The sequence below is a fragment of the Erythranthe guttata genome, chromosome 2, assembly GCF_056151865.1.
Source record: "Erythranthe guttata isolate IM_541 chromosome 2, IM_541, whole genome shotgun sequence".
NCBI lineage: Eukaryota > Viridiplantae > Streptophyta > Magnoliopsida > Lamiales > Phrymaceae > Erythranthe > Erythranthe guttata.
This window is the reverse complement of record NC_142534.1, coordinates 9,762,371-9,774,737: the sequence shown is the minus strand read 5'-3', so window position 1 is coordinate 9,774,737 and position 12,367 is coordinate 9,762,371. Positions and strand designations below refer to the sequence as shown.

Here is a 12,367-nt window from a genome sequence, read left to right as displayed (position 1 = left end):
CGCCCTCGTTTTCATTCATGTGGGGGATTGTTGGGAAAATTGGTTAAAAATTGAGTCATGAACAATTTTTTATCAATGTTATTGTACCGTCTAATTGAGTATATAATGAATTTTGGATTAGAACCAATTTTGTGGTGAATGAAAAAAATTACTAGTCCAAAATATAAGGAAAGCGGGATTTTGAGTTATCCCACATTGGAAAAGTAGAGAAGTACTGAGCTGTATATATATCAAATTATTGGGACGGGCCAAAAACATTAGATCATGGGCTTTTAACCCATTGGGCCCTTATTACTCGAAGCCCATCTCGATTGTCTGACTGGTTTGAATTGGTGCGGCCGAACCAATGCAAACCATTCGGCTCAACTCGAAATGGTGCAACCACTCCCAATTGGCTCAATTTGAAATGGTGCAACCATTCAAACAAAAGGTACCTTTTTACTCCAAAAGGACACTACTTTTCGAACCTTATAAATAGACCATAACTTTCCCACAATTCCTCACTTCAATCCAAAAACAAGCCTACTACATATTAAGCCTACCCTTCACAGATTCTCTCGAAAAGTTCTACACAAAGTACAGTTCGTCGTACTTGGGATTTGGAGTGCTCCTATTCCAAGTTTTGCCGTTGTATCTTGGGAGACGATTTCCATTTAATCCGTTAGCACCGTTGCGGGGAAATTTCGTCTTAAGGACAGAGTCAACTCGCCTCGGCTAATCTTTTCGTATTTTCACTAATTAATTTGTTCAACCAATTTACTAAATTCACTACCCGTTTTATGTATCGAGACCAAGTAGGGATGGCAGCGGAGCGGGTACCCTCGAAAAAGTGCAATACCAGAACCATTACCATTTAATATAGCTCAAACCATGACCATACCAAACCCTTTTAAAAAGTTAATGAAAATACCATAACCATTACCACGAATATCCGGGTACCCACGGGTACCCATTTACCATTTAAATTATGGTAATAAAAAAATTTTTAGATACAATAACGTTTAAATAACTCTCAGAAAAGAAAAAGAAAAAAAGAAAAGAAAAAAACAGTAAATTATACAAATATATCCTCCATAAATTATTTAATATTTTATTTAAAATTTTTGCCAAATTATTTTTTTATTCATATTGTTGAATATATATATATATATATATATATATATATATATATATATATATATATATATATATATATATATATATATATATATATATATATATATATATATATTAAATGGACGGGTACCCATGACCATATAGGTAAAACCATAACCATACCAAAACCATGACGGTTTTCTTTTCTTTTACCAAAACCATTACCAAACCCTAATGGTTTCGGTAACGGATTCTAAACGGAGCGGATACCCACGGATAGCTAGCGGTTCGGGTTTTTTTGCCATCCCTAAGACCAACAGATAGAAACAGATCTGCTCGCGAAAACTGTAAGTTGCTAGATTAGATTTATTCCGCTTTAAACGAATCTAATCAAAGCATGTTAATAAAATTAAAACCGACTAATCTAGAACCTCTTACGAATTTTCATTGAATCCTGGGCTTCACATCCCAACACTTATGTCATGCAAACAACCACTTTACCCTTCTTTCAATACACTTGACATTTTTTTGGGGAGTAGCCTATTTGTTTAGCCTTTGCTTCCATCCTTTATGCAATCATGTTTACATGTCCCGATAATCCACAACATGTACATAAGGAATTATTTCATCATAATCAAACTTTTTTCAAAAACTTGTTTCCTTCGACTCCCTTTTCCATATTCTTGATGGCATATGTTTCTCAATGCAATTTCAACATAAATACGCGCATAAAATAAATTTTGAAAATGAAGGTACTTTCATCTGTTCAGAGAGATTCTCCAAGTTGATTCCCAAGTCGTTGAAGGTAGGGAAGATTGAAAAATATGAATGATGAGGTGTGGTAAACATATACGTGTTGCCACCATAGTTGCATGCTTTACAAACTCAAAATCATGTGTTATTTGAATATTCTAAATATTGAAGTACCAATCACAGGGGACACTCGTAAAATGGATAACATCATATCTTTCTTATTTGCAGGGATAATGAATACATGTCGAGGATCTAGTAGCTCTATAACTGATTCTTTGTAAGTATGCCAACAATTCAGAATATGATGAATGAACTTGTGCAAACTCATGAATATTAGTCGTCCATTAGAGGATTTAATAATTTAGGCAAACTCAAAAGGATTTGTAACTTGTGCAAACGTATGATGAATGAAATATTTTGGGGAGACAACATCCAATGTTTTGCGTCACAATATCAAGTTATGAAAGATCCGGTGCTATCAATGACCGACCAGGGGCCATAATGGCCGGCAAAAGAGTTTCTAGGTTTAGGGTTTCGAATGAGACGGTGGAGAGAGAAGCGAGAAACAAATGAACCTTTTTTTTATAGAAATTGGAGAATCATGTGAATGTAATTTCTTTTTATAGAAAAATGAGAATGTATTAATTAGGAAATAGAAGAGTCTACAAAAGAGAAAACCTCTATCACAAAAATAATTAATATACAATAACTTAACATGAACAAATCCAATCAATTTGCAAGAGAAAATCCAAGAAACTAGATCATGGGCGGTAAAGTTGGTGTTCCTAGATCATAATTTGTATCACCGTTGAGGCCGAAACGACCATTTTTTTGAATTTCCTCAATGAGAGCAATGGTTGACTAGTAAGGGACTACAGATTCATCCATGATGAAAGTAATGGCATTGAGACACTGCGAGAGGGTCAGCGTAATGTATTCATTTGAGTGAGCATATATCATAGAACCGTTGAGGTTGTGAATTTGAAAAGTTGGGGATGCAATGCCATCAAGAAATGACCATGTCGAATTAACTTTGATTCATCCCTTAGGAGGTTGAGACCATTTTCTGGTGCTTCGTGGATAGTGGATTGAATATACGAGGTGAAATCTAAGAGGAAGAAGATTTTTCTTCCGCCAACGCCGCCACCAGGGTCGCCTTCACGCACCTCCACGCGCCGCCACAAGCCGGTGATGTGAAAAGGCAATTCTGAAAAATTACTCTCGGATTTTCTGCGCAGTGCAGCGAAAAATTTCTCCATAAATCAATCAGCGATCGGATGGACGTGAAATTTTGACAGAAGATTCCGGCACTCGTGGATCTACAATACCTCGGAAGAAATTGGAGATCCAGTCAATAACCATGGAGATATTGAAGTCAGACCAGGCCTATAATTTCATATCAGAAAACAAGTTGGATCAGTATGAGTGGGAAGAGAAGCTAACCATCTTCTCGATTCTTCGTTCGATTCACGCTTCTAGGGTAAAATATCGTTTTCCCTAATTTCAGCTAGCCATCTTCTTGATTCTTCGTTAATAAATATATATATATATATATATATATATATATATATATATATATATATATATATATATATATATATATATATATATATATATATATATATATATATATATATATATATATATATATATATATATATATATATATATATATATATATATATATATATATATATATATATATATATATATATATATATATATATATTGAGATTAATGTATTTTAATTTTTAATTGATTATTTAATTACATGAATCTATAAGTTCGATTATGTGTTTATGTGAATCATTCGTTGAGCATGTTTATTATTTGATTTAATTTCGCGAGCATGCTATGATGATTAAATTTATGTTATTTAGATTAATTATATATGCGAGCATGTTTGTAGGTGATTGGAAGCGAAAATGTACGCAATTAATTGTAATTATTGTGCACGTGTTTATTTATATAAATTAGTTTATATAAATAAATAAAAAAAATATTTTATGTTGCGTACACGTGCCTGATCCCCAATAGTTTGTTCGTTTTTGTATGTGTTCACGCATGAGCATATTCATGTTCCATATAATTTGTGCTCTTGTCTATTAATAGGGAATGTGAAATATATACATGTGCGAAATTACTAACTTTTGCTATTAAAAATAAGGTCATTTGAAATAATATAATCAATATCACGATATTTATCGCGATACAGTACGATAGATTATTAAAAATGATATAAAGTGGCATATGTATTGTTATCCTTAAATATCGGTAAATTTCGCTCGATATCATCACCATACGTACGATAGTAATCCGATAGATAAGTTAATTGCGATATTTGTCTCTGCGGTGATTTGTGCAAATTTTGCACATTAGGGGTGTATAATGCGATTATCAACATATTTTGAGGCAATTTTGTGCAATTTTTTGCATTTTGGGTCTCGTATTGTGCGTTTTTCAAGATTTCGGAGTGATTTTGCGATTTCAGCACATTTTATACAACTATTGTGATTTAGTTTTTTTTTTTTTTTTTCAATTTTTAACATCGCGTTGGAATAAAGAATAAACCCCAAGTCTATAACTTCAAGAACATACTCATGAACTTGTTATGATGACCTAAAATTGTTCTTCTTCCCCTCTTGTGAGTTTACTTACACTAACATCAAATGGAACAGTTGCAGACAAATTTCTTATTAGTTTTGTAATTATTTTGAAACAAAATCAACGATACATGCATATTTAGCTTATTGGTTCCATAATTTCTTAAGATTTGAACTCGCGAACACGACTAGATCTTCATTCGTTAAAATAAACAATAATTATATGATAATACTACTTGAACTCGGTAGACTTTAACTCGAGAGACTAAGTCCATATTAACTTAATTGACATTTTTTCGTACAAGACTAACCCATATGCAATCAAATACATTTTTAATCAAACTCAGAGTGAAGCAAACAATCACGCCACTAGAAAATTTGGCTTCAACTATTATATATATCGTCAATTAATTTATTACGATATACATTACTTATTAAGATTCTCCACGAAACAAGATCTCTTATAATTATTTTTTACTAAAACAAGATGATTCCTACAAAAAAGAAAAGTTCGATAAGATTTCTAAAAATTAAAATTTAATCATGAGATCTACAGTCAAAAGTTGGAAATGTGTTCGATTATGTACGAGGTTTTTATGTACCTTCTTCATTGCATGGTTGATTGGAAGTCCATGGAAAAGTAAAATTTTGAATATTCTTCATTAATTTGTTTATTAAAATGAAGAAACAGAAATGAGTGATACCATGGATTCAACTGAGGTAAGACAAATGGTAGATTGTCTGAAACGAAATATTTAGATATGATTGTAGGAGAGTGGGTTTGCAATTAGAGACGTAAAGGTTCATAGGGGTTTGTGAAATGGGGATGAAAATATAAGTTCTTATATAGGAAAAAGTCATCGGTCGAACTGAAAATGGTTAAGCCTTTATTTGTTCAAAACAAAATAAATGAGTCTAAACATGAAGAAGAAAAGTCAGAGATGTCGTATAAAGATGTCGCAGCACTCGGAACAACACTCAGACTCTGGCAAGCTCTCTGCTCTTTCCTCTTCAAATACATTCTCAACGCAAAAGATTGCAGGACCGTTTGTACCTTTCTGGAGAAAAACTTATGAATCAATTAACCACATGCAAACAAACGAATAAACTATAAACTCCCCTTAATTACAACTACTCCCCCTAAACCATTTCCCCATTTTTGTCCAAAAATGAGAGAAGAATCAGACAAACTAAAAGGAGATGGATAATTGAACTTTTCATAAACCTTGAAACAAAATCCCACTTACACTCCACAAATATAAAAATCATTGGTACTCAACACTGTGAAAATAGATATTGATCGCATTTTCCATATTGAAACTGAAAAGCAAGGGTATAACAATATTCACCAAAATAAGAAATGCAAGGATTTGAAACTGTATATGCAAGCATAAATGAAAAGATAGACCTTACATTTTAGGCTGATTTTGTGCTACATTCAGCATAGTTGAGGCGATTTTGTGCGATTTTAAGGACACTTGGAGTGATTTGTGTGATTTCAACACATTTTATATAAAGATGTGATTTTTTTTTTTCTAATTAAGGCAGCCAAAAAAATTGCTTTAGATAAATTATATTATTCTTCCTATCAAAATTCAAAACCAACAAATTTGTTCATCATCACATAATTCAAAAGCAATTTATATCAACAAAGGTAATGAAACTAACACAGTGATGAAATTTAATAATTTAATGTTGAAACTTTGAATTTGCATTTATTTAAATGAGGGTTTGACTTCAGAATATTAATTTTATATATTTATATATATTTTGTACTATTTTTAATAGGTAGTCAACTTTTTTTGATAACATTGCGGTGGGATAAACTCAAATTCCAAAACTGCTAGAACATGGAACGGAGATTGTTCTGAAGACAACAGACATATTCTTGTGAGTATACACTAACATCATATATAATGCTTGTAATAAATGTCTTGTTAGTGTTGTATTCAATTTGAAACAAAACAGATAATACATGTATGTTTAGCTTATTGTTTTCATTATCTGTCAAGATTTGGGTGAAAGTGTAGATGTCTTTGCACCTACTTGAATTGAAACCAAACAAGCAAAAGCAACTTGAAGTGAATCGTATAGAAGCACAAGTAATTATTTGAATTAACCATGTGTTCATTCTAAGAATAATGAATTTTTGAATAAAATGCATGCCATCCCAAAATTTGACTTTTGAGCATACACCCATACACAAACTATTTCTCCCACACCAGCAAATCCGACAAAATATTACTCCTTAATTTTGGTTTTGGCATTTTCACTAAAAGCACATAATAATAATAAATAGAGGCAAATGAAACGCCTACAGCCCCCAGTAAAACATACATAGACTTACCAAACTCTGTTTAATTTGCCCCCTTCTCAACCAAAACCCTAAACAAAAAGCCAACATACACAATTAGAACAAGAAAGCCTACATAATGCTGCAACTATCAGTATTCTCATCACTGAACATATGAGAATATTGATCATCCGCCATAGGTGGTGGCTGCCCATAATTCATCGCAGGTTGTGGCTGCTGCTGCCCATAATAACCCATGGCATGCGGAGGCGGCTGCCCATAACTCATGCCGGCAGGCGGCGGCCTAGCGGCGGCTGCGTAGCCTAAAGGATGGTAGGCCTCTGGCCTATTTGCATTCTGTTGATTCATCATCATCATCATCATAGCCATTTGTTGTTGGTTGTAAGGGTTACCCTGTCCACCACCGCCGCCACCTCCTTGTAAATGGCCACCATTCATTGTTTTCGGCAACCCCTGAAAATCCCCCATTCCACCACCACCACCGCCGCCTCCTCGATGATTCAAGTTCATCTCATTGAACCCCTGCTTCTTATTATTACTCTCCTTATTCTTGTGCCCACCATTATCAAATTTCTCTCCGGCTTTCTTACTCCAACTCTCTTTACTTTTTCCACCATTATGCTTGCCTTGTTCGTGCACAGAGACGTCCTTTTTATCCTTCTTTTTATCATTTCCTTCCTTATGGTGACCATCCCCTTCTTTGCCGTTTTTCCCGGAAGCCTTTCCAAGCATGCCTTTAAGAAACATATTGATCCCACCACCACTTTTTTTCTTCACATCCCCACCATTCTTATCTTTATCACCATTCTTTCCCTTCTTCACTTTCGGCGGGGTTGGCTTATTCGATTTGGGGTGGTGGTGACCAGCAAGATGTGCTCCTTTGCCGGCAGGTGGATGATGTGCATAACCACCATCATCAGATCCATCATCGAAATCGCCATCTTCTTCATCATCATCAAAATCATCAGAATAATCATCTTCGTCGTCGTCATACTCTTCTTCAGGTAACTTGAACCTAACTGAGTTTTGGTTCTTCCCCACAATTTTAACATCTTTGGATCCATTTTTATTATTCAGATGATGCTGAGGAAGTTGATGAACTCCTCCTCCTCCACCCTTGTTCTTCTGTTCCTTGAAACCCTTATCATTTTTGCCAATTTGGAAGTTGTTGTTGTTGTTTTTGTTGCTCAAGTGGTTGAAGGAAATTGGACCCTTCTGTGGTGGTCCCCACATCTCAGCATGTTTCCCTGATTTCTCGAGCTTGTTGATTAGGGTTGCTGGATCTACATTTCCAGACACACTCACTTTCCCTTGCTCCGCATCTATGTTTACCTTATACACCCCTGTTTTTTTTTTTTTTTTTGTACAAGAGTAGTTCAGTAAAATAATAATATAAAAAATTAAAAAAATAAAAATTTGAAAAAGAGGAGATAACCTACCCTCAACCTTCTTGAGGGTCTTTTTGACCTTGTGCTTACAGCCTTCACAGTGTATATTCACCCTTAGTATACATGTCGGCACTTGCTGTTGCTAAAATTAACAAACTCCAGTTAATTGGAGAGAAATTGAAGAAAAAAAAACATTTAACATATTCACTATTGAAAATTAAAAAAAAAAAAAAAAAAAAAAAAAAAAAACATAGCACCTAAAACAAATAGAGTTAAGAAGTACCTGGATCTTGGAATCTTGCTTGGGCATCCTGTTAGATTCAAACCAAGAACAATGGTTGCATATATTTTTACTAGAAACAGAGATTTATTTATTTTCTGAAAAAGAGATATTTTCTGCCTAGATGGAAAAATAGTTTCTTTCTTGAATAATAAGAAAAGGATACAAAGCTGCAATGGTTATCTATTATTTATTTAGTTTTTAGCTTGTAACTTTAAGAGAGAGAGAGAGAGAGAGAGAGAGAGAGAGAAGGCAAGGAAGGCGGTTCCTTAAATTTAAAAAAAGAAAACACATTATTCTGCGGTCCAAGTAGCAGCAGCTGCAGCTGCACTGCAGCAGAGCAGGGTTTTCTTTTTGACACTTTTATCCTTCGTATTTGTCACTATTACTTGATTAATTTTATGATTTAAGTTATTATATTATTATTTAATTTTGTCTTGTTGTAATTATCTTCCCCCTTGCCTCGATTAGAACATGATTAATCACTGTCACTTTAATAAAGTAATAGATAGCAATTGGACAGTGCATGAAATAAATATAATATTAAATATAAAAAGAAGAAAGAGAGAGAAATAATTGAAGTAGGGTATGGGGTGGTATCCCAATAAATTAAAGAAAGAAAAAGACAGTGTCGGCTTAATATGGGTATGTGAATGTGGGACTGACTATCAAATATGAATTGGTGTTACAGAATAGATTTGACCGCGTACACACACACGAGATTTGACCTATAATAAAATATCTCGTGCTGCATTTTTATTATCTGTTATTAAATGTAATGTAAGGAGGATACCTTCTTCTCTCTCTCTCCTCTCTTTTCTTTGTTGTTTCTTTTATTTGTAAGAACAGATAAACATCAGTGTTTGTGTTTCCTTGTTGCAGAACACATGTGCAGTTGTGACTTGTGAGCTTTTGTCAGCTCAAAATTAACAATAAGACCTCATTCTCTCCATTCCTATCAACCACTACTACTCCCGACTATTTTTTGAATTCTTATATTTTGCTAACTAAATTACCAAAATGGGTATAATTCCAAAGCAACTACACTTTTGCCATAAGATGGATCGTGTTTTCAAATGCTTCTACTATAAGTCTACAACTTATCTAAAGAAAAAGAAAATCAAATGCTTCTACTATGAATTAGTAGGGCTCGCAATCGGGTCGTGTGAGTTGAGTCTGTGTCGGCTCAAGCTCATATATCATCAGGCCTCATTATTATAGGCTCAAGCTCAAATACCATCGGGTCTCATGCTTGTAGGCTCAAACTCGTTTCACGTATTTTTTCGGATTTCGGGTTTATACCGGGCTTATATCGGGCGATAAATAAATTACAAATGTTACAACTTTGCAGTCGAACATATTAAAGAAAAACGAAAAAGACTTTGCATTCTGAGAGAAAAATCTAGACTATTCATTGAAAATGAAAATAAGAAGGGAAAAAAAAAACATAGTCTGTTCATAACAAATAAAGCTTCATGTTGTAAATATGTAAGGCTTAATTAATTATATGAAAAAAATGCATGACTCCAAAATGTAAGAAAATATAAAATAAAATAACTAGAAACAACTCTAAATATCCTCCTAACTCTTTTTGAAAATTTTGAGACTCGAAAAAAAATGACAATATATATATATATATATATATATATATATATATATATATATATATATATATATATATATATATATATATATATATATATATATATTAATTTGGTCGGGCTGTATTCGGGTTGAGCCATGGGTAAGCTCAAACTCGGCTCATGGTTTAATGCTTAATTGGGTTTAATAGTTAATCGGGTTCGGCTCAAATAAAATCGGACCGAGTTATCGGGCTTCGGGTAGGCCCGGCTCAATTACCGGTCCTATGAATTAGTACAAGTCGGTGGATTAAAGTTATAAAACTAAAAATAATTTATTATTTCAACAAGTTGAGATGATTCAAAATTATAAAAAATCAAGTTTAAGCGTTAAGTTTAGGAAGAATATGGGAACATATCCAAACTATATTACATAATAGATAATAAATAGAGTGTAGGTCTAATTGAAATTCCCACCTTCATTGAGAAACTCAAAATATGTAAGTATAGTTATTTTTTTGTAAGTTGAGTAGACAACAGGTCGGTTCAGTCCGATTTTTGGCAAAAAAACGAAATGAACCGGATATATCGGCTTTGTAAAATTAAAAATCATATATATCGATTTTACATCGGTTCAGTTTTTTAGGTTTCGGTTCGGTTTCGGTTATTTTCGATTCAAGATTAACTAAATATTCTAGTTACACAAACAAAAGAATCTAATTACAATTACTTTCACAACTAACTAATCTAATGAAAATATATCTTTAATAGGACTTAACGTAATTTAGATGATGTATTATGTTTCATTTTTTCCCTACTATCATCAACTACATTATTAACATAATAATACCATGAATCCAAGTAAAATTTTAGTTACTAAATAAATATAATATAATTTCTCAATTTATGAACAAATGCTTAGAGTGAGACAAGTAATTGAAAGATAGAAAGTAAAAATTAGAAAATAAACAAAAAAATCAAAAATAAAATAAAATCGGAGTCGATCAACCTTAATCTACTACCAGAGCATAGTTGATTAATAATAACAAACCACAACTCCAAAAAATGCAAAATCAACTACATTTTACAAAAACAAAAAATATACCAACATTATAATTGATTTATACAATTGGAATCAATAAAAAAAATTAAAATTAAAATTAAAAATTGGAGTTTATCAACCTTAATCGACTACCAGAGCATAGTCGATTAGCTTAATCGACTATTAAACATGTACATAGTCGATTAAGATTCCAGCCTGCGCGAATTTCTCCAAAAAAACCTAAATCTGCCTCCCCATCGTCACCACACCGCCGCCACACCACACTATTCATGTTGTTGTAGAAAATCCTCAAATAGTATGCGTGTTGTTTGGGAAACATGATTTCTTCGACAGATAAAATTATAATAAAACAAACAGTAATTAATTACTCCATCAATTTCTACTACAAAAATTTATGTTGCAGAGTATTCAAAATCAAATTTTAATGAAGATGATGAATTTAAAATAAAAACAAATCAATCGGTTTAAGAAAACAAACCGCATCGGCAACAACTTATTTGACGAGGTCTTCATATTGTCGAGCCGAAACCTCGTCGTCGCCAGCTTTCACGGCGAAAGCTCCACCCCCAATATATCCAATTATAATGGTTGCGGCAGTTCTTCACCCAATATGTCGGCCAATGTTCGTCGGAGCAGTATTTAACGGCGTCGGTTGACAACTGATCGAGAAGAGAAGAAGAAGCAGATCGAGAAGAAAAACAAAATAAAGAGAAGAAAGAACGAGAGAAGAGAGCAGAAAGCAGAGAGAAGAGAGAGAAGAGAAGAGTGAAAAGGTAAAGAAAAGAAATAACAACTGTGGAATATGATATGTCAAAATTTAGGGTTAAGAGTAAGGGTATAATTGAAAGATTACCTTTATTAATTATTCAAACTAACAACACAACGGGTTTTCTTTAATTCTTTTTAGGAGGGGTTTTTCCTTAACTACATTTTCTAGATGAGGGCTTATTGCTAAGTTTCGTGTGTGTGTATATATATATATATATTAGAGCGGAAGTTTTCAATTACCCCACATTTTTTTTCCTTTTTTTGGCCCCCACGCCTGTAAAACGGTGTCGTTTCATTTAATTTATCCCGTTCTACTTCACAAATGTTTTTTCTTTTTCCTTTTCTTTTCACCTGCTTCGGCTGCACTCCATCAAGCGCGTGGGGCCCAGAGCTTTTTTCCTTCTTTTTTTACCTTTCAATTTCCAGCCACACCGACCTCCTCTTTCACCGCCTACTTCTTTGCCCGTTTTCTACAATTGCTCAAATTCATTTCCAGCGCAGAGTCGACGTTCACGTTTCCGAC

At 33.4% G+C, this 12,367-nt stretch overlaps 1 protein-coding gene across 2 annotated transcripts; it reads right to left on the bottom strand.

The window, feature by feature from the left end:
- Positions 1 to 6,674: 6,674 nt before the first annotated feature.
- LOC105976379 (uncharacterized) lies at positions 6,675 to 8,824 on the bottom strand. Of its 2 annotated transcripts, none has more exons than XM_013001656.2 (3): positions 8,437 to 8,824; positions 8,205 to 8,295; positions 6,675 to 8,108 (listed from the first exon to the last, which is right to left on the bottom strand). In XM_013001656.2, exons 1-3 carry the CDS (start codon positions 8,461 to 8,463, stop codon positions 6,877 to 6,879), a joined length of 1,350 nt encoding a protein of 449 aa, XP_012857110.2. In that variant the 5' UTR covers positions 8,464 to 8,824; the 3' UTR covers positions 6,675 to 6,876. The 2 variants fall into 2 exon arrangements, with proteins under 2 accessions (XP_012857110.2, XP_012857111.2); XM_013001657.2 differs by having other exon boundaries at positions 8,205 to 8,289; positions 8,437 to 8,781.
- Between the last annotated feature and the right edge of the window lie 3,543 nt (positions 8,825 to 12,367).

Bases quoted from the DNA above. Each gene is read 5' to 3' on its own strand.
- LOC105976379 (XM_013001656.2), bottom strand. From the start codon at position 8,463: ATGCCCAAGCAAGATTCCAAGATCCAG. The intron at 8,296-8,436 runs GTACTTCTTAAC...TGTTAATTTTAG, and splicing joins AGCAAGATTCCAAGATCCAG to CAACAGCAAGTGCCGACATG. The intron at 8,109-8,204 runs GTAGGTTATCTC...AAAAAAAAACAG, and splicing joins GACCCTCAAGAAGGTTGAGG to GGGTGTATAAGGTAAACATA.